Below are 27,355 nucleotides of genomic sequence, written 5' to 3'. Positions count from 1 at the left end.
CAGGGGTCTCACAGCCGGCTTGTGATTAACCAAGTTCTCCATCAAAGGGACGTTGGGTGGTTCGATGTGCCCATTAACTCACCCTGAACAGCTAACCAACAGTGGATGGGCAACAGCTGACCCTGGGGTTCGTGGAAGGGGGGGAAAGGCACAGAAATGCCCAAGTTTTCTGGATTAAAATGGCAGAAAAGGATGGGGCATCAACCCTGCCAGGTTGCCAACCCTGCCCAGAGAGAAGTCCAGGCAAGGTCACCAGGGCACAGGGCTTCTGCACTGCAAGCAAAAGGCACTGCTGGCAGGAAACTAACATCCTTCCTTCATCCACCTTCTGCCAGAAAAAAAGCAGTGTGTGGCATTGGGGACAGGTGTGTGGGTGTGGGTGTGTTTCTCCTCCCCTGAACAGGTGCACCCAAAATGCGTGCTGATGCAACACCAAACAACAGCAGCAGCTGCAAGCGCCTTTTATTTTTAAAAAACTGTTTTAATATGCAGAGGTAAAAGCAAGATGCAAAAAAGCACAGAAAAACACAACAAAAACAGGAAAAAAATGTATGTGTAACAAAGCTCAGCTTTAAAATACAGTATTAAATCTTAATACTATTGCTCAGTCTTCCCTTTTGAAAGAGCAAACACAAATCAACAGTCCAAAATTATGCATCTGGAACAGCATATCCTTTCCATTATAGCCAAATAATATTATTGCTAAATAAATCCATCTATCAATAAATTCCAAATGTTTGACAGGTTGCTCAAAACTACACACCCTTTCCCCCACCTTTCCCCCAAGACTATTTAACCATTTGGGGAATATTCTTTTGTTTTAATAAGAACTTTATTCTATTATATTTCAAAGTATAGTTAAAATACAAAAAAGAGTACAGTAAAGATAGAAGACAGAACTAAAAGAAAAAGGACAAAAACTATAAAAGTGAAAATAGATAGAAAACAGAAACAGAAGGTGGCTTCCGACTACTTCCAGTACAGATATAAGTACAATTAAAAAGGATAATCTCTTACCATTAATCAATCCATATTAACATTATTTCTATCGAAACTAACCATCTAATCATCAAAACTTCATTTACCATCTAATCATCAAAACACAAGCAAGTTATCTAAAAGAGGCTGCCATAAAGAAACAAACCTAGAAACAGTATTATCTCTTATTAAAGCTGTTAACTTCGCCATTTGAGCCAAGTCCATTAATTTAATAATCCATTCTTCCACTCTAGGTATTTGTGGACCTTTCCTTCATTGTGCACAGAACACATTTGGAGAATATTCCACCTGAACTGGAGATAGTGGGCAGGAATTTATCTAAGTGTCCCCTCCATCATTTTACATTTGCCATAAACATTAAAAAAAACTGAACTAATCTCATTTTAAGTGCAGAAGAAAAATACATCTTGTTCTCAGAGACCTTAAATCCTGGATTTGCCAATATGGATGCCTTCCAACTCTCCCCCATTCTGGCAAGTGACTGGCATCCATCTTAAAAAAATTACCATCTATTAACAGGAAAAAACCCAAACCCTTTCACTGCAAAATCAACCCAAACGCCCTATTCTGAATTAAAATTCAGGAGGAAGCCAAAGAGCCAGAGGTTGGGGGGCGGGGGGGATTGCTGCGCCTTGTGTGAAGCTGCTGAGTGGCTGCGCTCCCTGCAACTCCCGCAGGGCCCCCAGTTCCTCCCCCCCCAAAGGCACCCGGTGAGGCCCCTCCCAGTGGACCTGGCCAGGCCCACTGGACGCCCCCAGCCCCCAGCCCGGAATAGCTGGGCCCAAAGGCAAGCCAAGGGGCCACGCTGCTCCTTCCCATCATCCCCTGCAGCCTTGCCCAACCCCCCCCCCCGAGGCAGGAAGGGGGGGCCTCCTCAGCCAAGAAGTCCCAAAGCAGCTCACCTTCGGGGCCAACCTGGCCACCGTGGGCTCCTCTGCCCAAGTCCAGCTCTGAGAGGGCCAGGGGCCACAGGGACTTTGGGGCCTCTGGGCCCACCCAGCTGCTTCCTGGCCCTGAGGAGGCCACGCTGGCTGCGCCGCTGCCTCCTCGTCCCTGAGCAGCCTCCAGCCAGGGCCCAGCTGGGGGCAATTGGGCAATTAAGCACTGGCAACTGCAGCCCCTTAAAGGGCCAGGCCCCCTCCCACACCACCATTCAGTGCCACTGTGCTTACTTCTTCGATGCAGGGCCAGCCTGGCATCGGCTCGGTATCGGTACCTTTCTTTTAGCCCGATCCCCACCACTCTTGGCCGCTGAGCCGCCTGGGCAATCAGGAGCCCGCCAAAATGGCCATGCGAGAACAACGCAATGGCCGCAATAGGAATGGGGAAAGGGTGCAACAAAATAAAAGCGAGCTGCCAGAATCGGCATCCACCGGTCTCCCAAACCGTTGTGTTTTCAAAAGCGGACAGAAGGCCAGCGTTTTAAAATCAGATTTACACCTGCTGTTCTGTGTGTGGCAGTCAGCAATATAGTCAAATTACAGTGAAAAGACAAATTACAGTGGAAAAAATGCAGCCAAATTACAGTGAAAGTTCAATAAAAGAGCTACATATTACCCCCGTAACATAAATTTAAGAATTGCAAAATAAAATCCAATTCAGGCAGCAATGACGACGATGGCGTTATTTAATTCTCCAAGGCGTCTCTGAGAAAACACCATTTCAAAAAGCTGATGGAAAGCCAAGAACTTGGGAGCCGATCTGATTTCCAGTGGCGGGCTGTTCCCCAGGGCAAACAGCCCCACCGAGAAACAGCGCTCATCTTCGCATTAATACTAAGCATTCATCCACCACAGAAGGAAATATTTCCCTTATTTTTAAAAAAATCTTAATTTACTGCCCTGCCTGTGGGTGTAGATCATATTTCAAGGAGGGTGTGCACAAAGAGAGGAAGCTTTGGGGGGGAAGTGGGGGGGGATTAGCGTGGCAGAGAGACGAAAGGGAACAATAAGGAGAGCAGCCACAACATGTTATCCTGACTGTCGGTAAGTGGCGCCACACATGTCAATGTCTGAAGCAGAAGCATAAAAACATTGCTAAAAATCGCAAATCCAGCGTCTGGGCCATTCCTTGGCATCATGACTGGCTAACCCAGCTGGATCCAGGTTGGGTAACCAGACTGACCACGAAGGGAAGGTTCAGACACTGGAACTGCGCGGCGCATGGAAGAGAGGGGCTGAAGGGGCCCCTAGCCCTGATCCATGGTGTAGCTCTGAATGGCCGCCTGGAAGAAGGCCGGCGTGTTGCGTTCCGGGTGGAAGAAGATCACGTAACACCTGGGCCCGAAATAGCCCAAGGAGAGGCTGAACAGGTTGAACAGCACAACGGCCGTGTCCAAGGTGGTGACCACCATCCCTCCTGAGACGGTCATGACCAGGACGAGCAGCACCCAGGAGCTGAAATAGCAGACCATGATGACGGTGATGTACCTGGCCTCGTTGTAGTTCCTCGGCAGCCCCTTCCCTGTGTAGGCCACACAGAAGCACACGAAGGAGAGGACCATGTCAAAGACGTGGCTGGCCACGACGGTGGGCAGGTAATCAGTGTGACACGCCAGGAAAAGCTCGGCTGGGTTGCTGTTTACGATGGCTTTGACAGGCCTCGGGGGGTGGTACAGGACGTTGAGCATCACGAGGGCCACCTTGATGGCAAAAATGGTGGCGAAGAAAGCCCACTGCCCCCCGGGCTTGGACCAAGCCGAGAAGGCGGCGGGCAGCCGGTCCACCATCCTGAAAGCACAGAGGATCTGGAAGGAGCGGATGGTGGCGCAGGAGACGCAGACGGCAAAGCAGAAGCTGAAGCCCACTTGGCGGAAGAGGCACCTGAGCTTGGTGGGGGCACCGATGTAGGAGAAGACGCTGCAGAAGCCGAGGGCAAGGGAGGACAGCATGAGGAAGCAGAGCCTGCCGCCAGCGGATCTCACCACCGGGGTGCTGGCGTGGCGGGCAAATGTGGCGAGGATCCCCAGAGTTGCCGTGAGGCCGAGGGCAGAGAAGAGGATCAGCGTGATGGAGACGGGATGGTCCCACCGCAGGTACACCACAAGCTTTGGGAAGCATTCTTCTCGGCCAGGATGGGACCACATGTCCGGTGGGCATTTCTGGCAGGTAAAATGGTCTAGGGGGACAAAAACACAGAGATGCGCCTCTTGACTCCTGGGGTCAGTGGCCCCCAAGCTCAACATGCAGAAAGACTTGAGTTCAATCCCTCTGGAAGATCTCAGTCTAGACCAGTGTTTCTCAACCTTGGCCACTTTAAGATGGGTGGACTTCAACTTCCAGAATTCCCCAGCCAGCCTTGGGGAATTCTGGGAGTTGAAGTCCACCCATCTTAAAGTGGCCAAGGTTGAGAAACACTGGTCTAGACAATGTCATTCGCAATGAAACAAAATAGCTGCCATTCATACATTCATGTGCAAACCAGACTGTTGGGTGCTGTTCAGGAACAGCTGTCCCCTAACCTGCATCCCATGGGAGCTGAAGGCCAAAATATCTGGGGTTTTCTGGGAGGACACTCAAAGGGAAAGCAATCTAGGGCACAATTAGCTCACTCCCTGGACAAGCCCATCCACAGCTGGTTTGGCAAGTGGGCCCATCATTCTCATCGTTTTCATTCTCTTCAAATTTATTCCAAGAACAAAAACGGCATTTACGCAGCCGGTGGCTGTTCCTGATCGCTTGTTTTCCGCAGCGAAGCTCTACGGGTTGCAGGCGAAGTGGAACTTCCTGCTTTCAGCTCCAGGGCCTGGGAAATATGTGTGCAGTGGGCGATGGGCTTTGTTGTGAGGGAAATGCCGCAAGCGTTACAGGCAAAGGAAGGAACTCACTGCTGCCGTTGAGAAACGTCCCGGCTTTGCACTCCACGCACTCAAAGCAGCAGGAAAGGGAACCCATCTGCTTCTTCTTCTGTCCTGGGCTGCACTGTTCAGAGCAGACAGACTTGGGGGGCTCCGGAGAAAGAAGGACCAGACATCATCAAATTGGTCACAAACTCTCGTGCTGCACATCGTGCACAGAGAAGGCTACACACCTGTTCTGAAGTTGGATAACTGTTAAGCATTCCCCTGTGAGATACGGCTCTTTGCCAGCGAAAGGAACTGAAGCCCCAGGTCAGTGGGAGGTTTTAAGACTCCATCAGGAGTGAGGCTCAAAATGGACACCTGGGGGCACCCTTGGGCCCATCCTCCTGAAAACCAGGCCCCTCCAGGTGTGTGAGGAGCACAACACCCAGAATTCTGGGATTCCCAACGCATCAGGATATCAGGGTGTTCGAAAATCTTACGTACCTGTTGCTTAAAAAAAAACAGTGTAAAAGAGCTAATATGTTTTGCTGCAGGACACGCTCACCAAGGGAGAACTGGAGAGCAAAACTGAGTCAAGGAAGGGTTTGGGACAAGAAATGTATTTTGGCAAGGGAAGGAGTGGCCCTCCTCCATGGAGGTGGCTGAGGATGAGGGGAGGCAGGTTCCGAGACAGTTCAAGAAGGCGCCGGGGGGGAGGCAGAGATTACCTTCTTTCCACCCAGCCCCCTCCACCTCCTGGGTGCCCAGCAAGCTTTCTTCACCCACAGCCACTGAACCAAAGGTGTCCGACTGCGGGAGGTCCTCGCAGGCCCCACTCACCATGTTGTTGGGCGTCTGCCAGGAGATGCGTCCCGCCAGGATGCTGAGCTTGTCCTCCAGTGAGTCGTAAGTCGCCACTCTCTGGAACGGCTCCCCGGGAAGGTCCCACCGCCACTGCACCACCTCAAATCCGTTCGGGGGGTCGCCTTTCTTGTCGAAGTTAATGGTGGTATTGAGCAGAGTGAAATTCACCCGGCCGATCTCGTTTAGAAGCTGGAGCAGAGAGAGGAAGAGAAAGACACCGACATCACTGAGGGTGCTATTCAACCTTTTCAATTTCTAACAGTAAATTAGCCTTTTCTAACCTCCAGGGTGGTTGGACCCCAAAGCCCATCTTGCCCAGGCCCCAAAGACAAGCGTCTTTCCCTTCTTTCCCCTCTCCTGGCCGTCCCTGCAAAACGAGGCACACCTTAGCTTAATTCAAGAGGGCCGTAAAATTCCTCATCGTTCAATCCTAGCTCCAGCTTTTGCATCTGAGTAACTTCCCTCTGGACTTGGAATTTCCCCTAACTTATTTATATTTTGCATTTAAAAGCCACCAGCTCCCCACAGGACTGTGCGGCTGATAAAAAAAAAAAAAAGTAACAACGCAGCACTATCAAATAAGCCAGGATAAAACCACGTGCTTTAAAAGACCCGAGTGGAAAGATGGATGTGACCTCCCTCCTGAATCCTTAGCACCCAGTTCCCTCCTGGGGTTCCCACCCCCTTCCTTCTGCTTTCCCTGGTCCCTGGGTCTGCATGGCCCCCTTAAATCCACAGCCACTTCCCTTGGACCCTAAACCCAATCGCTGTGCCCAGCCCTTGCAGTGGGGGACAAATGTATCGCCCTTGATCTATCTTTTCTCCCCTCCCCGATTTTGCCATGAAGGTGGAACTCACCTGCCAAGGGTAAACGGTCTTCTTAGGGCACCCGGTGTCGTTGCAGCTCAGCAGGCGGTGCAAGGCGTGCGCGACGACGTAGACGCCCGAGTACACGTTGAAGTCGACGCGGTTCCCCATCTGCCGGAGGCTCGTATTGTGGAGCTGGATGCTGGGAAGACACTCCTGGCAATCCTGGTTGCAGGTGCCGCCAAAGGCTGCCCCTTCGGGGTCTCCGCTCACCCTGGAGGGCCCCCTGACTCGGAAGTCATCCAACCCCGGGACAGGGATGTCCTGCGCGGCCACCCCAAATATGGTTCCCACGCTGGAAATGTTGGGGATGCTGTGGATGGACAGGTCGGTGGCCCAGGTTTCTGAGGCAATCCACACCAAGCCGGTGAGGTTCTGGCCGATGGCTTCTTCGAAGAAGGCCGAGAGAGGCAGCTCCAGGCTGAGGACCATCGCCACCCTGGCCGTGCTCCTGCTGATCCTGCCCACCACGGCCCTGATCCTCTCCTGGACGGGGCTGCCCCAAGCCTGTTGATCTGCTCGCCGCACCGGGATGGTCTCCTGCAGGGCGATGCAGGCCCGGGGAGCCTGGAACCGCAGCAGCTGCAGGTTCTGATGGCCGTACTCATCATCGCTGGACAGGACGACGAACCAGTTCCACCTGAAGTGGTGCAGCAGCCGCAACATGATCGCGATCTGCTGCTCGGCACTTGGGATCGTGCGGAAAGCCACGGGGAACATGCTGGGGTTGCTCAGAGCCTCCGTGGTTGCGCTGTAGGTGATCTGAAGCAAAGGAGGGAAGAATTAGTTACCTATGGGTCTGTTCTCGCTTGCTCGCTATCGGGCAAAATAAAGTTGGGGACACCGTTGCAGCATGTGGACCCGCTTGCACGCTGCAATTACTGGAACACCCCAGAGCATGCTTAAAAAGGACTGACTGCGACTGCCTTGCGTTCAGGCACTAACCCACATCGATTGGCCTTCTCCCGCGATCGCCTGTTGGGGCCCAAAATTTACAAAAACCACCTCAGAGCAGTCGCTGCTTGTCCAAGGTGTGTCGTCCCTCCTTCATTTCTTCCCCAGCACAGGGAAATAATCCCTTCGGACAAGATGGCCACAGTAAGGGGTGTAACCCAAATAATTATTGCACAGCATTTGAAGGGTAATATAGAAATCAGATAAAGTAATAAAATCCACAGCAAGAGATTTCTGAACTGTATTTTTCGTCTGTGTTTGAATCAGCTTAGTTAATTGCAATAGAAGGACAAAGGACAGGACTTTCAAGCAATCTGTTTTGTTGACAAACTTTGCTCCTTCCTTCCTTCCTTCCATTTCACAGCATTCATATTATTTGTTAGTTTAAGCCACTTAGTTTGTACCTTACTGACCTTCCAATTTACATTTGAGGGTTATTCTTACACAGTGATTATTTTATACAGTTGCTAATGATATATTTTTAAAAATACCTGGGATGAACCTGGCACACCTACCCTGTTTTTCCTGGAGACAGACGGGCGCTTACCTGCGGGATAAGGAAGTGACTCAAAATATAAGCCACAGTGACCGCCGCCGGGGACGAATCTGGACCGATGACAGCAACGACCCTTGGATGGTACAAAGTATAATTCCTCTGGATTTGGATCGTGGACTGGTTGTCGGCGAGGAAGTACAGGACGGGGTGGATGGTGTTGGTGAGATAGCAGACGTCAATCATTTCGTACCCCAGCAGAACCCCAGGCAAGAGGGCAGTGGAGTTGTTGATCTCCTCCACCGCAAACCGCATGGCTTGGAGGTAGCTGTAGCTGACCGTCTTCAGCTTGTACCTGTGAAAGAGGGGTGAGACGGAAAAAGGGAGGGTGGGCCTGGCCCAAAAGCAGTCTGGCCCTTCACCCTGTTCCCACCCACTCTGGTTCCTCTGAGATCGGTCCTAGGAGGGCGATGGCCCCTGCTCCTGGAGAAGCTTCTCCAATTAATAGCAGCTGAAAGCAAAGCACGGCAGTGTTCAATTCTCCTTTCAAGCCAGCCCAGCAGGCAGCCATTCTCAGCACGGCGGCATCTTTGTGCCTGAAGAAGCCACAGGGCAGAGCCCCTTTTTAAAACCTTTCCAGCATCTCTGAAGAGCCGAAGGAAAAAAGTCTCCTCCTTTATCCACTTTCTCCAAAGCATGGATATGCGTGCACCTTCCTTTGCCTCGTTTCCAAGAGGACCACAGCAGTTAGCACCAAAAACTGTCTTTTTATACAACTGCGTAACATGGAAACGGCAGCAAGCTAGCACCAGACCCTGCCAGTCACAGGAAGGTCAGAAGTTGTGAGAGGCAGCCATTTCAAAACAGTGGGTCTAGAAGACTCCTGGAAGGTGTTACAAGTTCATTGGGGCCCCAGTCACTCTCAGGGGAGGACCCTGTTGACACCCCAACGCAGGGAATTCCACCATGCCAGAGGCTAAAACATTTAGCAAGATTGTGGCACTGGGGGGCAAGTTTGGCTCTTTCCCAGCACAAGCTTTAAGTATGAATCCATTTCAGACCCAGCCCACTCTCTTCTTTCTAATTACGCAGAATGGCATCCTTCCATCCAGACAAGGCAAGTGCCAGAGCGCTGGCAAGATTTGGGCATGGCCAGGGCCCCAGCCTACCGGGCCCCCGGCTTTGCAGATGGCTGTTTCTGGAGTCCATGCTGGCTGCAATGTTTCCTCCCTCTGCTACTTACTGCTTACAGATGGGCACCCGGGGGTACCGTGGGGGAGAGGTGCCCTCCACTTCTGCGTGCAGGGAGAAGAGACCCCCCAGAATATAATCTCCTGCCAAGTGGAAGGGAGAAGGAGGCGTGCTCGCAACGGCAACAGAGATGCTGAGAAAGGCGCCCACCACAGTGGCAAGCCCCATAGTCCTCCTCAGGCAACCAGTGGCTATGAAAACTTCTGCACTTCAGCTGATGTTTTCTTTCATCTGGCCCTTTGCATAGATGGCCAAGGCCAACCCATTTGCATACATTTCCATGCCTCTTCCAGGTGCTTCAGAGCCCCTGGGGGCCGAGAGCTGCTGGCTCTACATTTCTTGGGCCTCTGCTCCACGCAGAGAGCTACGATGCTTCGTTTCAAAAGGATGCAAGGTTCTGAATCCAAAACTGGTTTAAAATAGCCTGGAGCCCAGGACAGTCCATACTGTCCAAAATCTTAGGTGGTCTTCTGCAAAGATGCCAGGGATCTGCGTAATTGGGCTGGCAAAGATGATGAAACTCAAGTTGATTTGCAGCAACTTCATGGACTGCTTTTGTTGGCAATGACATGAAAGGAATGGGCCCGGCCTGTGGTCCTGAGGTTTCCTCAAAATTTCTCAAATTCCCCCAAATTTCTTAGCTGAGCCTAAAACAGTAAAGCATCGATGCCAGAAGATGAATACTCACTTCTGCCTAGGTACTGTGGGGGTACCTGTCCCACCCGCACAAACAGGTGGCTGGACTTAGGTAGATTTATGGGCTGGACCCTGCAAGGGGCAAAACGGGGCTTGCACCATCTCAAGAACAGAACAATTAAAAACAAAACATGGAATTTCCCCTGCCCGAAAAATGTCAATAAACCACAAGGATTTCATCCCCCAGCTCTGACTGATTTCTCTATGCAAAGAGTCTGTTTTCTCAGCCAAATGATGTTTAGCCTCAAGTTTGCATCTCAGCAGCCTGTTTGCATCCAGCCCGTCAGACGACCGAGCCACATCAGATACGCCACAAAGCCAGTTTGGGATTGGCGTAGAGAGAGAATTCCACCACCCAGCCATTTAGCCAGATTGTCTACACTCTCTTTGGCCGATTGCAGCATAAAAGCTTCCACGCTGCAGTGATGGGTACATTTCTAGACTCCTGAGTATCGGGGATCTTTTCAGTCCCGAGTTAGAGGGTTACCAGCCCAAGATGCCGAATGTGCCAAACCACTGGCTGGGTGAAAGACACAGGACGGCTCTGATCCGCTTCCAATAAATATATTTTGCTCCTGTGCGAGTTACGCTTTCAGAGAGGATTTGGCTGGAAAAATGCACTTCAGACGTCTCTTTTTTTCAAAAAGTTTTATTAGTAGTCTTCTCCTTAAACACATCAACCAAATTCACTTCCACCCACCTAGTGAAGCCATTTAAACTCCAATGACCATACAGATATTGGCTCTCCACACACCACCGACCCGCATGCTCCCATACTTGGGAACATAAAAATTCCAGCAAATCACCTCAGACTTGGTAGTTTCCCCATGTGTTGGAGAGGCCACCCTCTCTGGAAAAAGATGGGAGTTAGAATCTAGCCAGCGCCAGACTGGGGAGGAGTGATTTAGCTAGCTAGCTAGCTAGATTTTTTTCTTCCTCTTTCAAAGCACATCCAGTGTTGAGACCTTTTTGTTATCACAATCCTCAGCCATTGCAGTTCTGCTGATTTCTCTTGAGCATTAATCACGCTTTAGTAAAGACATAGCAGCATCTGGTTAAGGGAAGGAAGACAGACTTTTCGTGCAACAAAAATAAAAGCAGATTTTGGAGCATTTCTGCCCATGTAGGGACACTCTGCTTTGACATGCAGTGTGGCTAGGCCGGAAGACCAGAAATGTCAATTTGGCTTGGCAGGAAATGATTAAAACATGAGTCTGAAATATCTGGACCAGGAATCAAAACAATTATCCAGAAAAAAAAAGAAAGATGAGTAAGATCTGAGTTAAGAATTAACAGAATAGAACCAAGTTGGTTTACATCCACTTAAGTCATTTGTTATAAATCAATTTGCAAAGACGCATGCTACGACGACTAAAACGTTAGCAAAATAGGGATAAGCAAAGTATGCAATCATGATGTCGGAACATAGTTGTGGATATTTTTATAAGTTTTATGCCCTGTAAGGTACTGCAAATTAGCTGCTCATCGGTCTTTCCTCAGTCACTCAGTTTCATACATTTAATTTTTCCTATTGATTTATTCTTCTGTCCCTTGATTTTAGAGCTTTTGCAGAGAATCAGCCCGGCTTAGTTTGCAAGCTGCCAAGAGGCCCCCTTTAAAGTCCCCGATTTGAGGGTTCAGATTTACAAAAGCACATCATTTAAGAAGAACCAGCATCCAATCTGGAGGATGGTTGCCCCACAAGAGAAACGTTTCAGCAAAATCTCAACCAAAATTCCTTAGGAGGTGCAAGAAGAAAATTATTAGGAGTGGGTTTACTTTAGTTTTCTTGCTGATCTGATACACAATGCCCACAGTTTTCTCTGGATGTGGGTCCTTCTTTGCTGTTCCACTGTTTCTTTAACGAAAGAGATTCACTATGTCGCTTTTGGCACAAGCCACTTCTCCCCTGCCCTCGAACGGAGGGGGCAAAAACTTATCAGAAACAGGTACAAAATTTGAAGAATGTGCGTTAAGAGTGTCCAGCAGCAAAGCCTCTCTTGAGAAATTCACAAGCTTTTAACAAGTGGCAGTAGTAAAAGGGAGGAATAAGTTTTGATTTTCGGTAGAATGCTATTTTTTAAGGCAAACGTTACTCTTAATTCCCCAAAGATATCCAAGGGTAGAGAAGGAAGTCAATTCACTCCTTAGCAATTCGGTGCCTTAGGAGAGATCGGCAAGGATGGCCGCAGCCCGGCACGCCAATGTGGAAGGCCCGCTTAAGCCGCATCACTGCATGTAGGGGTATTTCCAATCCCCCAACGGCTCGTGGGTCTCCTTGATCGCCTGGGGAGATGTCCAACGCAGGATGTAATGGGCGCCGCCTGGCTTATCATTGGTCCCTATTTCCAAAAGAAGAAATGAATGCAGTGCTCTGTGACCAAAGATTCCAAGTCGCTAGATCTCATTGTCCCATGAAAACACAGGCTCGGTTCTCACGTCTTGCTAGACTGTTACGTGGTCGCAAGAACGTGGTCACTGGGCTTGTCTCGCACCGTGCAAACCCAGCCAAGCAGCAAACCGTGGTACTGCGACTTGGGCGATGCGCAAAGAAGGTTGCCGTGTTCAGCAAAGGCTCCCTTATTGGTTTCAACAGACCATGGCTGGGTATAGTGGTTAATAAATGAAGCGTGTTATTTCGCCTGTACTGCGGCTTGGGAGCCATTGGCAGGAATGGGGAACAAGGTTGAATAGCAGCATGATAATGGTGATGACGACGACAACAGTAACACCAAGCACCTTTGATCAGAAAGTGCTCGAAGCGTTCTCAGAGCAGACCAGGTCATAAGGACACCCCTCTCCCCAATCTGGCACCCCATACCTGAGGCACGAGAACCCCCAAAGGGCTGCTGGGCCACGACGGCACCGGTGCACTTATCGTTGATGTAGAAATTCCCGGCCGCGTTCCTTAGGAGCTTGGTGGCTTCAGCAATGACAGCCCTGAGAGAAGATGGGGGCGGGGGAGCGATCAGACCTTCAAGCAAGTATCTTAGCCCCTCCCAAAAGGCTTAGGGTCTCCTGTTCCCTGGGGTCCTAAGATATGCTACTCCTGGCTAAAAGGGTTTCATTAAGGCTGGGAGTTGTGGCAATCACAGGGTTGAGGACTGGGGTCTTCCAGCCCGGTGAAGTTGAGGGATCCCTGCCAATGGGCTTTTGTGATCTGGGAGAAGAATAAGGGCATCTGAGTCTGTGCCCACCTCCACAACCATCACCCCCAAATCCCCCAAGGGCAGCCCAGACATCTGAAAATACCAATCTGCAGCCATGGTTGATCCAAGCAGGGGGAGGCCACCGTGCCCACCAGCCGAGGAGCCCCGGTTCTTACTTATCCCGGGCAAACACCGCCCCTGTGAGGCCGTACGGAGATGTGCTGTCAATCAGGTGGAGAACATCTTTGTACTCCTTCTCTGGATAGACATAAACCGACAGAACAGGCCCAAAAATTTCCTGTCCGTGGGGAAAAAGGGGAAACAAACCAAACTTAAGGGCTGGTGCATCTGTGAAAACCATGTTACCAAGGTCTGTCTAAATTTCTGCAAACTTTTGGGGCACCTTGACGAGGGTGTCAAAAGTGAGGAGCCGGTCCCACCGGGGGATGCCTGAACTACATTTCCCAGCATCCCTCACCACAGGCCATGCGGGATGTTGGGAGTTCTAGAGGGGGGCCTGCAAAGTTGTTGCAATGGTCACAGATGTTTTAAACCGCTTGCAGAAGGGAGCAAAAATGAGGGTCTGGCCTCGCAAGGAACAGGCAAGGAAGGTGGGATGCCTTTAGCATTGTCTTAAGGAAGGAAGTCCTGTTGGTGCCCCTCCCTGCAAAGACTCACCTCCTGCATGATGGCATCCTTCGGGTCTTTCGTCTCAACGATGCAGGGCTGGACAAAATAGCCCACTGCATCATCGCAGCCGCCTCCGGCCAGGATGCTCAAATTGGGTGAGGATTCGGCACGTTTGAGCCATTTCTTGATGCGTCCAAAAGCCTGAAAGACATAGCGGCAGAAACGGTGAAACGACGTCCGTGGGACAACGGGCTGAGTTCTAGATGTGCCTGGCACGCAACCAGGCAAACAGAACAATATGCCTGCTGGAAAATGCAACACCCCAAATTCCTGGGTGGAGATGAATACATTGTAAGAGCAGCAGAGCAGAATAAATGACAGAGCCTTCTACCCTGGAGGAACTGACTGACAGAAGAAAAGGAATCTTATCAATATGGCTTTAAAGATAGACTTATTTTTCTGCTTTGCTCCAACAAAGAGAAGCCCGAGGCCTCGGTTCTTGGAGAGACAGCAGGGAGAGAGGACAGGAGAGACTCCACGGAAGATGAGGCAGGGGGCCATGGCAGGTTGGGGGGAAAGGGTGGCCCCACAATGTGGGTGATGACACGGGGGGGAAGCCAGTTGGAGTCTCAGTGGTCTTGGCTGATGGCCCCCTGGGGAAGTGGCGTTTTTAAGAAACAAAACCACCCTGGTTGCGCGCAAGGTGGCTAAGCCAATCCTCTCCTTGCATTGCACTTCAAAGTTTTGGAATAAAACCCCCTTGCGACCCGAATCCCTAACTTTCCATGCGGTTTTCCGATGCTCCCTGGCCATTAACAGCTTGGCACACAAAGGAGGACCTGTTCTATCTCTGTCGGCCGCTGAATTGGCCGCAGCGTTAAACCTTCTAACTATCGTGCCGTTCTTGGGTTTCAGAACAACTGACTTGCTCCGGGGGCTATCTTGATTGCCTCGGTTTTAATTAGCACCGTTTTTGTGGGGGCCCTTTGGCTGAGGAAGAGCACGACCAGGGACAAAGGAATTCTTAAAAAGGCTCTTTAGATTTGATTGTAATTTGGCTGATCCGAGAAGTGTTAAAGAGTGCGCGTTTGATCAGCCTTAGCATCTTAACCCCCAACTCCTTACTATTTTGAGCAAAGGTAATTTGTAAAAGTGGGAATGGGAAGCAGGCAAGAGAAGAAAATAGAGGGAAAATATGATGGCCTCTGGCAAAGTCCCAATCCCCGCCTGCAGATTTCCCAACACACCAGCCAAAATTAGAGGTAGGAGAGTATCTTGAGCCCCACCCTCCACTCACTGATGAACCCCCTCAAGAAAAACCTCACTAGTTTGTTAAGTTATGGCGAGAAAGGTACTATCTCAATACCGAGACTAAAAAATAGCATAACACACACACAGAGGCTTGTTCCAAGTGTTAGTTGGCGCATGCAAATGGCAAAGTATAAAAATTCTGCCTGCGGAAAACGGAAGCAGGTTTATATGTACGAGGAAGAACGGGATCTAACCTTGCTATCGATCACCGCTGAAAAGAACGTTCCGAAATCTTCGGTTGGCTGCGGAGAAAGCCCAACAAAGCAGACATAAGGAACTCAGCAACGCCTTTGGGGGTAGCCCAAATGCTGCTCCAGCGGGCTCTGTGTTATCTAGAGAAACTGGTCTGTGCCAGAGTTCAGACTACGGAAGTTCCCCGTTGGATCCGGAGGTGGGAAGATCTCAGACTTCCAGCCTGTAAAGTTCTCCATCAAATAAAGATTCCAGCCTTCCCCAAGATTTCAAAAGTCTCCCTGCCGGTTGTGCCTTTTATCATCTCTGGTGGACTTGTGAGAAGGCTGAAAAGTTCTGGGATCAAGTATGTACTACTATCCAGAAGATTCTTAAAGTAAATATACAAAAAAAAAAAAACCAGAACTTTTTCTACTGGAACTGATGGAGAAGGAGTTAGAGAAACAACATGGAGTTTTGCTGTTATACATGATTACGGCTGCAAGGCTGTTACATGCACAATGATGGAAGGATCCACAAATACCTACGGTTGAAGATTGGATTGTTAAATTAATGGATTTGGCTCAAATTGCTAAATTAACAGTTTTAATAGGAGAACACTCTGTTTCTGGATTTATATCTGCTTGGCAACCACTTTTAGAGTACTTGCTTGTAATAGAAAAACATGATGTTTTGACTTTGGGTTTTAGTGATTAAATGGTCTGTTGTAATAGAGATAATGTTATGATAGGCTAATTAATTGTAAGAGATTAGATTTGTAAATTTATCTGTATCTGTATTGGAGAAGGTCAGAAGTCACTTTTTGTTACTGTTCTCTTTCTATTGACACTATATTAGTTTTTTTCTTTTTTCTTTAGTTCTTTTTTCTATCTATTCTATTTTCTTTTTTTTGTATCTTAACTATACTCTGAAAATAATAAAGTTTTATATAAAAAAAAGCCTCCCTGCTTGTTGTGGTAAAAATGGAGCCCTGGGCTTGTGTTTTTCCTCCTCCCTCCATCTCCCTCCTTCCTCACATCTCGTGGCTTTATCCTTTGGACTACACATGTCAATAGTCACCAGCATTCAAAAGGCCAACCCATGCCACCAATCAAGCCCTGAAAGCTAATTTTTAAGTCACCCCAACAAATGGGCTCCTGTTGAAGATGAATATGGGGCTGGGAAGCACATCCAGGAATGACTTTCGGGGCAGGACCTAGCAGCCCGCGAGGGCCCCCTATTCCCGGGCCACAACTCACGTCTCCCACTTTGATCTTCCGGTGCTCCTCCAGCAGGCCAGCCTTGACGCGAGGCCAGAGGGAGTCGGGCACATAGAGGCGGGAACAGGCCGAACACTTCTGGCCACCGTACTCAAAGGCAGAGCGCACCGTCCCACTCACCACGCTGGGCACGTCAGCCGAGGCGTGAACGAAGTGGAAGTTCTTCCCTCCGCATTCTGAGGAAGGGAGAAGGTTAAGCGAGGGGCGATTGAGCAGCGCAGGGTCCGCTTCCGTGCACCCCCCTCCCAGAGGGGTGGAGGCCTTTGCCCCCACAACGGGAAACCCTCCTTGGCTTTCAGTCATTGCAAAAACTACTCAGGGCAGACATGCACCGGTGGAATTACTGAAAGCAACTTGTAAAGCATTAGAGAGAGGTGGGGGAAGAGAATACCCCCCCCATTGACATATTGGGAGTTCTGGGGACCTGGGAGAAATTCAATAGGCTGGCTACAGAGCCAGCTCCCCACAAGATTCGTGGCAGGGCAAATACTGGGCCCTGACCAGGAATCACAGCTGGGGCATCTGGACCCTGCTGGTGGTGCCCCGCTCCCCACAACGCCGGCAGATCAATGCATTTTACAGGTAGTCCTTGCTTAATGACCACAATTGGAACCAGAATTTTAGTTGCTAAGTGAAGCGATTGTTAAGTGAATCCGACCTGATTTTAAGACCTTTTTTGCAACAGTCGTTAAGCGAATCACACACTTCCCCATTGATTTTGCTTGCCAGAAGCTGGCTGGGAAGAACGAAAATGGCGATCACGTGACCATGGGTGATGTGAACCAGTTGCCAAATGCCCTTGTAAGTGTGAGGACCAGTCATAAGTTGGATTTTTTCAGCACCGTCGTAAGTCCGAACTGTCACTAAATGAATGGTTAAGTGAGGACTACCTATATAGGGACTGAAGGCTTTCTCCTCGTCACCAATTTAGCATTTGGGGTCCCAGCAGTTTTACTTTAAAAGAGTCAGCAGGGAGACGGTCAGCACAATGGATAAGGAAGCTGCCAAAATCTGTTTAGATTTGTGATCAAGAGAAGCAATTTGCACTCCCTGCATTTCTCTTTCTTCTGGGAAAAAGCATTAAAACAAACACATTCCTGGTTCTTACCCCCAGCCAGCCGTGGGAAGGTACGATACCGGTCCAGGTTTTCAGAGACCTGTTTCCAGAGATGCTTAAAAGTCCTAAAATGGAAGGCGACAAAAGGCTGAAATCCATTGGCCCGCCTCTCCTCCCCCTTCTCCTTGTACTTAACCAAAGTTTGCAGGCACACAAGGGCAGGGAACTCTGTCTTCCCAAACTCACCCTGCCGTGGTCCCACATAGCTGCCCCCTGCACGGATGGACCAAGGCTGACCTGGGTTAGCGTGAAGCCCTCTCTTGTTCCGTAGCACTTCCTTCCCCTCCCTCCTGCCCACCAAAGCCACCCCCACAGAAACTTTAAAACCAGAAGATGAAATTCTTTGCAAGGAGAACGCCAGCTACTTAGTATTTCGCAAAAGCTGTGTCAGCAGCTGCTGTCTTTGGGTGGGGGGGCCAGAAGGCCTCCCCGCTCCCTGGTCCTTGCAATCTCTGGCTCTATAGCATGACTATTAAAACCACTGGGCACTCTGCGAACGCTCAGTGCGCCATGCTCGGCTGCCCCCTGCTCCTTAAATGGGGGTGGGGGGGAGGCTCATAAATTAAAAGGCAGAGTGTGGAACTCCTGGGGTGAAGCTATTAGCATTTTTATTGTTTTGAAAAGCAAGACGTTGGTCACACTTGAAATCAAGGAAGGGAAGGGGAGGGGGCGCCGCCCAGAAAGCGGGGACATAAAAACCGAACTATTTTCTTTCTGGATGGCAATCCCCGAGACACCGCCAGGCTTCGAAAATGGGGGATAGGCAGTGAAATGATAATAAGCACCTGCATTGATCCAGGAAGCTTTTTCAAAATAATTTATTTATTCTGCTTCAGTCCCACCTTGATTTGACTTTTTTGGAAACGAAAAGGACTGAGATGTCTCTGGGTCAGAGGTGGGGTGCCCGGACCTCCGCTTTAATTCTATGCTGGGTTTTTAGCTATTTAATTTGATTTTATTTAATTTGGCACCTTTCAAAAAGGCCCAATATTCATAAGAGGGAGGACACGCAGGGCTTCCTCCCAGATTCCAGGTAGCGAATTGAGGATGGGGCCTGGGCAACCACCCCCTCTGCCAGCCACCATTCCCACTTTTCACTCCAGACGATGCCAGGCCACCCATACTTACGGCACGCTGCCAGTGAAGTTGATGCCAGCCAAGTGCTCTGAGCCGGTCACAGTGTCCCCAAACACGGGGCCCTCAGCTGGGACAAACTGGATGACGTTGGGAGGCAGCCCAGCTTCCAGGAGGATCTGGTAGACGGCGTAACTGGAGAGCATGGCCGAATCGCTGGGCTTCCAAAGGACCACGTTGCCCTGGCAGGAAAAAGGGAGAGAGCCCCCTTCAGCTTCCTCTGGCTACAGCCCCACAAAGGCTCTAGTCCTCATAGGGACAAAGGAATGTTTGGATCCTCAGCAGCCTATCAGCTGGTAAGGAAGAAGCAGAGAATATTCCATGTTGGTGGCCATCCCAAAAACAACAACCAAGAGACTGGTGGCGCCTATTTCCAAAGGCTGGACCAGGTGTGCCTTTGACCCGATCAAACAGAACCTCTCTGACATACATCCAAGTTGAGGAATGAGTATTAAGTACATTAGTTACGCTGTCCCTTTGGGGAAATTTTACTTCCACCTGCCAGGAGGGAGATGCTGAGACTAGATGGCCCAGGTGGGGAGGAACAGGCCCATTTTGGAGGAGTGGAGCCCCCACATGCAGGGGCACTCTACCTCCCAATTCTAGGTGCCGGGGGAAACGGCAGGAGGAGCATGAAGGTCACGCAGGCTCCCTGACTGGTCTAAGCAGGCCATAAAATGCCTGTCCTCGTTTCTCCTTTCGCTTGTGGCTTTGCAGCCGCAAAGATTCCCAAGCCCAGCTCAGAGTGGCAGCAGAGGGAGCAAACGGATCTGCAGAGACTCACCATTAACGCCGGGGCCCCTGCCAGGTTCCCTCCGATGGCGGTGAAGTTGAAGGGCGAGATCGCAGCCACAAACCCCTGCGGAAGAGCCAAGGAAAGGGGGAGAGGTGACCCTGTGCTGCTCTGTGGCGGCTGGTCTGAGGAACGTGGCCCTAAGCACGGCCTCCCCGTTACAAGGTTCTAGTCCTCGTGCTGCAAGGACAGGCTGGAAAAGGTTTCTCTCAGAATCTCAGAGAGGAGAAAACAGGAAGCGTGGTGGTGGGTGGTGGGGAGCAGATAATTCCTACTTTGCTATCTTTTGGGGGGCAGGGCATCTGCTTGCTTTAACTTTCGGCTTCTCCCCTATCAGGAGAACTCCACCCATGCAAAGTAAAAAAAAATTATGTCTGTGCTGCATGTGGTCTATACATAACCGTTTTCACAACCCATATAGAAGCACAAGGCCTTCGGGACTGTTTAAATTGAGAAGGGGGACACAAATGCTTTAAATGCAGCCATGAACGCGGGCATTCTCTCCCCCTGCTCAATTCCCGGCTTGGGCACGGGGACCAAACAGCCCCCAGCAGCCTGGCAGAGGAGCAAGGACCCCCCACTAATTCTTGGGGGCTGCTCCCACAGGTCCCCTGCCCGGTGAAGGCAAAAGACGGGGCCCCCTCTTTGCCCCAGACCCTGCGAAGTCAGGATGGAGGTTCGAGTGTTGGCGCAGAGGGGTTCCTCCCTACCTCTAGCCCCCGGTACACCAGGCTGTTGGTGCTGGGAGGGGCGCTGATGGGCTGCTCCCCCTCCAACTCCATGGCGTGCTTGGCGTTGAAGCGGAAGAAGTCGGCCAGCTCTGCAGCCGTGTCGATCTCTGCTTGGATGACCGTCTTAGCCTGGAGACGAGAGCGGGAGAAGAAGTGAGGCGGGGCAGGATGGTAGCAATAGGGGTGGGGGGGTGACAGAGAAATCTTCCAGCAAAGCTAGCAACACCCAGGGTTAGCAACCGACTGCCACCAAGCCAAATCCTGCCCAAGGGAGCTTCCCCTTTGGCCCTCCCTGCTACACACCTTTTCCCAGGTGTGCTGAACTCCCCAGGAGAGTCACAGCTCGAAGGCTGCTTAACTTCCCTCCCAGCGCAGAACGACCTGCCCTGGGCAGGGCTCGCCAGCTGTGATCCGGGCCAGCAAGGCACCTACCTGGCCAACCATGGTCTTGGCCAAGACCTCTGCCCTCCTGGGCCCGCTCAGCACGTCGGCAGCTTTGAAGAAGACCTCCGCGCGGTCCCGGACGGGCCGGAGATCCCATTCCTTCCGGGCACCCACGGCGGCGACGATAGCCTTGTTCAATAAATCCTAGATTGGCAGAGGATTGGCCACAATGAGGCAATTTGTTCCCGCAGAACGCGAGAAGTTATTCAGGGCCTTTCCTGCAAACCTTCTTCCTTCCACCCCACTGATGCCCTGACTGGGCAGGGGAGGACAAAGGAGGGTGGAATGAAGCACAGCATGGAGGACCCCCCCAACATTTTTTTTAATGCGACAAGCATCATGAAAACGTGGGACCCCCTGCCACGAGATGGCCAGAAATTTGAGCGGCTTTAAAAACAGATTAATCCTTAGTGACTCTGTCCATCAAGGGCTATACATTTGCTCCAACCTTTTCAAATATTTTGGCCAACCCAGCCATTCACTTTCAGCAACAGAGGATGGCCCGGAGTGGCCAAAAACTTAAGTTCTGTAATCTGGTCCAGAGCCTGTATTTTTGTAGAACCCTGCCTTCCCTGGCACTCCCTTATCTGCAGCTCTGTACAGGTAGTCCTCGACTTACGACCATTCGAAGTTATGATGGTGCTGGAAACAGTGACTTGCAATTGGTCCTTGCACTTACAACCACTGCAGGGGTTTCCCCCCTAATCACATGATCAAAATTTGGATGCTTGGCAACCAGCGTGTACTTACGACAGTTGCAGTGCCCCAGGGTCATGTGATCACCATTTGTGACCTTCCCAGCTGGCTCCCGACGAGCAAAATCAATGGGGAACCACGCGATTCACTTAATGACCACAGCAAAAAAGGTCATGAAATCAAGCACGACTCACTTAATGACAGCATCGCTTAGCAACGGAAATTCCAGTCCCAATTGTGGTCATAATTCAAGGACTATCTCTACAAGTTGTGCTTTGAGCACAGCTCCTAATTGGGTGCTTGGAAAAGTAATGTGGTCAGGAAACCTCCCAAAGGAAGGTTAAATTCTGCTGCATCGGGAATGAGCGAAGGAGTTAATCTCACAGGCAGAAACAGAGTGAAGCTGAGTGACTGGAGCCAGGGACAGAACAACGAGTCATTCAGACAAACAACGGACACCCTCCTTTTTAGATGGATTTCTCCGGGGCTTTCAAGGACTCTCAATTATTATAAAACGTGCTTGCAAGTGCACCCCCGATCTGAAATGATTCATATCCGCAAAAATTCCCAAAAAGTCATACAGCGGGATGCTCTGCTCACCTTACCAGCATAGCAGTATTTGGCCACTTTGTGCAAACGACTGAAGGGCTGAAAAAGAAGAGAACAGGAGGGAGAGGGGAAGAACCGCGTGAGCATTTTGACCAACTATCACCACACAGAGCCAGGTTCAAGGCCTGACCGATCTGGTGGTCCTTCTCTGAATTTTATCCAGAGGACTACAGATGTGGGGGCTGAAAAGATAGGGGTTCCACTGCAAGGAAGGGGGCCTATTTCTGAATCTGGAAGTGAATTTGGGGCAAACACTTCCCCAGAATCAAAAACCACCCGTGCCTGTTTTAAACGGAGATGCATCCAATTATTCTTAAGTAAGCCGTCCAACTTTCCAATTGCTGATGGACTTACCAAAAGAAAGGGCAGCCAGTAAAATACTTATGGCCAGCACCAAACCCACCACCAGACAGCGTCTTTTAGGTCTTTTGTCAAATATTGATGAACTGTGCTCTTTTTAAAACAAAAGCTGGAGCCTGTGGGCTTGGGAAAGAAGGGGGGATTTTATTACCGCCGTTAGGTCAGACTACCAACGTAGCAGGCCTTGCCGGCAGAACTCACCGACACTTGATACCTCACATCGGTTGTCCACACTTTCTCGCCCCCGACAACGCACGGAATCTCTTCTGTCTTGCCCTTCAAGTCATTTAGAGCCTGCGGAGGGAAGCGATAACTTTACAGACGTGCTAGCTGTTGGCCCACCCGTCCTGCTGCTCCGATCACACCAGATGCTTCCTCCGATCCCTGTGCTGGAATGTGCTGCACACACCTTCCTAATCTGGAGACCTCATGCCCCCCCTCTCTTCATTTCCCAATTAGGATATTTGTGTTGCAGTCCTTCCTTCCTTCCTTCCTTCCTTCCTTCCTTCCTTCCTTCCTTCCTTCCTTCCTTCCTTCCTTCCTTCCCTCCTTGCGACCCTTTGCATCTGAAGCGACTACATCTTTCTTCCTCGCTTCGAATCCCTCCCCAAAATCCCACGGTCCCCAAACCCCTGATCTCGGAAGCTTTATCTGCCCACTGCAAGCAACGGATGGCCACTACACTGTGGCCACACTTTCGGTCTCTGCCTTTCGTGATTAGTGCAAGTCAGTGTGCAGCTTCGCTTCTCATCCTGAGCAACCGTGCCCTGCAACGAAAATGATGTAACTGAGCTTGGAGAGCAAGCAGACACGGGATTAATGGGTTCGCTGCCCCTTGACTGGATGCGCCGGCTAAGGGCAGGACCCTGCATGGATGCCACAACAAGGGTCCTCTGTAGGTTACCTTCTGGAGGGCGGCTCGCTCAGGGCTTCCAGGTTTGAAGGCTAAGACAGGTTCATTGACCACCTTGACAGGGGCACGGTGCTGCCATCGCAGGCTGGGGGACAGGGGAAGAAAAAAGCAGGCATTATTCTGCTTTATCTGAGAATCACAAGGGATCCCTGAGAAATCTGCAGGCCGTGATGTACTAAAGTTTTATTTCTTCAGCTCCAAAGACGGCCGCGCTGTTAAAAAAGAAAGGGGAATGGGAAAGCCGCGTACGTTACCTTGAAATTTTAGGAGAAAGAGAGGACAGAAATGCAGACAAACAAGTTCACTAATTTTAGAAAAATGCAACACAGAGAGAGCTTTAAATGAGGACTAAAAGAGAGGGAAGTTTGAAACTTGAACCCTGCATCACTTGCTTGAGGGAGTGCAAAATGCCTCTTTTTAACAAGAGGAGTGGAAGACAGGCATAGAAATAAATTGTAACGTAAATATTCCCTCATGGTAACTTCACACGTATTAACATATGGCTGCGAGAGCTGGACCATAAGGAAGGCTGAGAGGAGGAAGATCGATGCTTTGGAACTGTGGTGTTGGAGGAAAATTCTGAGAGTGCCTTGGACTGCAAGAAGATCCAACCAGTCCATCCTCCAGGAAATCAAGCCAGACTGCTCACTTGAGGGAATGATATTAAAGGCAAAACCGAAATACTTTGGCCACACAATGAGAAGACAGGACACCCTGGAGAAGATGCTGATGCTGGGGAGAGTGGAGGGCAGAAGGAAGAGGGGCCGACCCAGGGCAAGGTGGATGGATGATATTCTAGAGGTGACGGACTCGTCCCTGGGGGAGCTGGGGGTGTTGACGACCGACAGGAAGCTCTGGCGTGGGCTGGTCCATGAAGTCACAGAGTCGGAAGCGACTAAATGAATAAACAACTTCACATGGGCCTTCATTCAGCTTTGCAGGTAGCAATATGGAAGTAGTTTGCCACTGTTACTTTTTGAGAGGCCTTCCTAAGCTATAAATAACCATACCTACTATCTACTCCCCCACCCATGATTGTTCAATTCCTCTTCCCTCCCCATTTCCTTTTCCTTGTGTGTTATGCTTCTTACATTGTAAGCCTGGGGACAGGGTCACACTACTGGAATTTACAGGCTGTGCCGGGAACCTATTCTCTGTCTGAAGTGGGGTTTAAATGTTTTAAATAAAATGAGGTTAACTGAAATTTAAAATGTGCCTCCTCCCCTTGGAACTCAAGGATGTGCAAAACAGTAATCGACTGAAAGTCACTTTGTAAGTTGGATTTGAACCAGGCCGTCCCCAATCCAAGCCTAATGCTAATACCCTGAGCAAATACATTTTTTACAAAACTGACAGCTGACACACACGATGAACCGTAGAGAGCATTTACTTCAAAAGAGCAGCTTCTAAGAAGGGACTGCTCCTATTAAAACCTTTCGTCTCCAATTCTCTCTCGCTTTCCAAATCCCAAGCTGGAATGTGTGGTCAGCAAAATGCACGCTCGAGGAGCTGGACTTGTGTGCCCCAGTGCAAAGTTTTGAATTTTCTGCCTCAGCAGGTTCTGAGGCATAACCTTGATTTTGAAGACCCGGGGCAACTTGAAAGCAAAAGGTTTGAGCAAAAAAAATGGCCAGCTGTTAAGTTTCCTTGGCTCCAGCTTCCCTTTATCTCACGCAAGGCTGATAAGGCCAAAGCCTCAGTAATTCTGATAAGGACCAAAAAGGAAAGTGTGCACAAGTAGAGAGCACACTTTGAAAGCGCATTCAGAGGTAGGTCTTAAATGGGGGAGGAGGAGACTGAGCCTTTTGGGCCTCAAATTTAAAGCCTTTGATTTGATTGGGGCTTTCTTAACCAAATCATTTAGGAACTACACATCTGTCACTGCTGTTTTACCAGCCTCATTTGACTCCTGCCCTTTTCACTTTATTGCTTTCATGAGGCTTTTTTTGTTGCAATTTTTCTTGCCCATAAGTAGCCCTAAAAGGCCAATTCTGACAGCAAAGCCAGACAGTTTAAATTGAAATCAGAAGACTGGAAAGGCCAGTTCTATCTTCCTGCCCCAGGAGATCTATTTCACCCAACCAAACAAAATGACAGAGAGAGAAAAATTTTCCACTAGCTTACGACAGGGCCAGAATATTTCACCACCTTGACCAACCTGCCTCTTTTTCAAGTCCTGGGCTGGAAGCAAAAAAAAAAAAAGGGGGGGGGGACAGAAAAGGACAGAAGGGTCAGTTTTTCCCCCCAAAGGAGGGGAAAACTTAGAGCTGGGGGACACCACTTTCCTTGGACTCAGATTTCGAAGGGTTTCTGGAGAACCCAAGGAAAATGGTCTCATCCCCCTCCCCAATATACATGCGTGTGTGTCTGTGTGTTTTATTTATTGATTTATTTGCAGGGCAGCTGTGCTGGCTGGAACCCCCAGTCTAAAAGAGCAGCTGATGCCAGGTTCTCCTTAGGATAAAGATAAGGGAGACAGAAAATAAAGTGAGGTGGAAGGAAGAAAAAGGAAAGAAACATGATTATTAATAACGAGACTAACAATATAGTAATAGTCATAAGCATAGCACCATAATAATAATAATCATCATCATCATCATCATCAATCAGCAGCATAAATTAGAGGCTGCCAAGGGGGGAGTTAATTCCTGAAATGGGGGGCGGGGGATTGGGGGCGGGGCACCCTGGAAGACCCCATTCCTGAGCCGCCCCTGTTGGGGGGCTGCCCCCCCTCCCTCAGGCCCCCCAGGAGGGGCCCCTCCAACATGGGGGCGTCGCAAGGCCCTGGCCTCTGCCCCATCCTCCCCGGCGGCGGGGCCGCCCCTCGCCGGCCGGGGAGGACGGGGGCGGCCGTCCCCGGGGAGGGCCCGCTCCTCCGCAGAGACTCACCCCAGCCTGCGGAGGGCGCCCGGCCGGCGGAGCAGCGGCAGCGGCGCCATCCCACCCGCGCGCGAGGGAGCGACCGAGTGACGGCGGGGATGCCGGGCGGCCCGTGGCACCGACCGGGCCGAACCATTCTCCCGGCGGGAAAGGGGGGGCCGGTTGTCCCTCCCGCGCGACAGCGTGCCGCGGCGCTCCTTCCGCCCCTCTTGAAGGAGGGGCACGATCACCTCAGTTTTGCGGCTTTTTTAAACAACTTTCGGAAATGTCTTCCCAGGTTTGGGAAGAGGCCCCCAGACAGGGAGGGCGGCCGAGGGGCGCCCCTCCCAGGCGCGACAAGTGGACGAGCCCGTCGCGCTCCCGGGAAAGGGGCGGGAAGCGCTGCGGCCAATCGGAAGGCGCCCCCGGAGGACCAATCGGAGGCCGCGCTCGCGCCACTCCTTCCCGCGCCGCGGGAGGGAGGGAGGGAGGATTGCACAACGGGCGGGAGGGGGCAGGCGCAGGCAGGACTACAAGTCCCATCACTCTCGGTGGGGGCCGTGCCAAGCAGCGCAGCAGCGCCGCTCCAGTCCTGTTGGAGGGGGATGCAATTGAGGGGGGCTCCATTTAGACACAGGCTTCCCTGAGTGGGTTTGGGGCCGGGCCAGCCTACCTCGCAGGGGGCGTGCGTGGATGGGCACAGGATCAGAAGAACGCTGCCCACCCCAACGCGATCCTGCAGGAAAGGGGGTGCAAGGCTAGGAAATTAGCAGAGCCCCTTGGCGGCTGTGGATCCCTTCGGCCTGGCAGGCTTCCTACCTGGTGGGCCCCTGGCTAGGGGACTGTCACTCTGCCCGCAGGCACCGGGCTCTGCCCACACAAACGCCACCTGGCGGAAACCCTCTGGAGTTATCCGTACCGCAATTGCCCGCCAAAGCCCAACACCAGCATGGAATGAAACCCAGACAATGTGGGGGCACCTGGTCAGGGGTGCCCAAGGTTCAGCCTGCTTGGCCCAGGGCGCCCCACACTAAAAGGCTGGGGCTCACTTTGTTTTGCAGAGGGGGGATACAGAGAGGACTCTTCCTGAGCTGGTGGCAATTGGTGCCAAACGCAGCCACAGGGGCAAAGGACAGGGATTGGGTGATGTTCAAAGACTGGCACTCCTTGCCAGCTGCTCTCTAGGCGCAATTCCATCCTGACCTGACCTCGCTCTTTCAAGCTTTAAACAACTTTGGCCCCGACCCTCAGAG

The 27,355-nt window shown here is 50.9% G+C and overlaps 3 protein-coding genes across 3 annotated transcripts in view; all 3 read right to left on the bottom strand.

Annotated features, from left to right (window-relative positions):
- Positions 1 to 27,355, bottom strand: part of IFFO2 (intermediate filament family orphan 2) — a 160,486-nt gene that overhangs the window by 109,192 nt on the left and 23,939 nt on the right. The gene's annotated exons all lie outside the window — the stretch shown is intronic.
- TAS1R2 (taste 1 receptor member 2) lies at positions 3,188 to 8,408 on the bottom strand. Its single transcript, XM_063317637.1, has 5 exons — positions 8,013 to 8,408; positions 6,503 to 7,273; positions 5,346 to 5,833; positions 4,826 to 4,956; positions 3,188 to 4,116 (listed from the first exon to the last, which is right to left on the bottom strand). Exons 1-5 carry the CDS (start codon positions 8,271 to 8,273, stop codon positions 3,188 to 3,190), a joined length of 2,580 nt encoding a protein of 859 aa, XP_063173707.1. The 5' UTR covers positions 8,274 to 8,408.
- On the bottom strand, positions 11,346 to 26,205 carry ALDH4A1 (aldehyde dehydrogenase 4 family member A1). The gene is made up of 15 exons (XM_063317509.1): positions 26,133 to 26,205; positions 23,235 to 23,328; positions 22,532 to 22,624; positions 21,962 to 22,009; positions 20,654 to 20,809; positions 20,201 to 20,350; positions 19,482 to 19,556; positions 18,692 to 18,879; positions 17,555 to 17,628; positions 16,426 to 16,622; positions 15,190 to 15,237; positions 13,733 to 13,885; positions 13,231 to 13,352; positions 12,727 to 12,845; positions 11,346 to 12,247 (listed from the first exon to the last, which is right to left on the bottom strand). The coding sequence occupies exons 1-15, from the start codon at positions 26,180 to 26,182 to the stop codon at positions 12,135 to 12,137; spliced, it is 1,680 nt and encodes a 559-aa protein (XP_063173579.1). The 5' UTR covers positions 26,183 to 26,205; the 3' UTR covers positions 11,346 to 12,134.

This window comes from Candoia aspera, chromosome 18, assembly GCF_035149785.1.
Source record: "Candoia aspera isolate rCanAsp1 chromosome 18, rCanAsp1.hap2, whole genome shotgun sequence".
Lineage (NCBI taxonomy): Eukaryota > Metazoa > Chordata > Lepidosauria > Squamata > Boidae > Candoia > Candoia aspera.
Note: the sequence above shows the minus strand (reverse complement) of the source record. Positions and strands in the feature narration are given on the sequence as shown.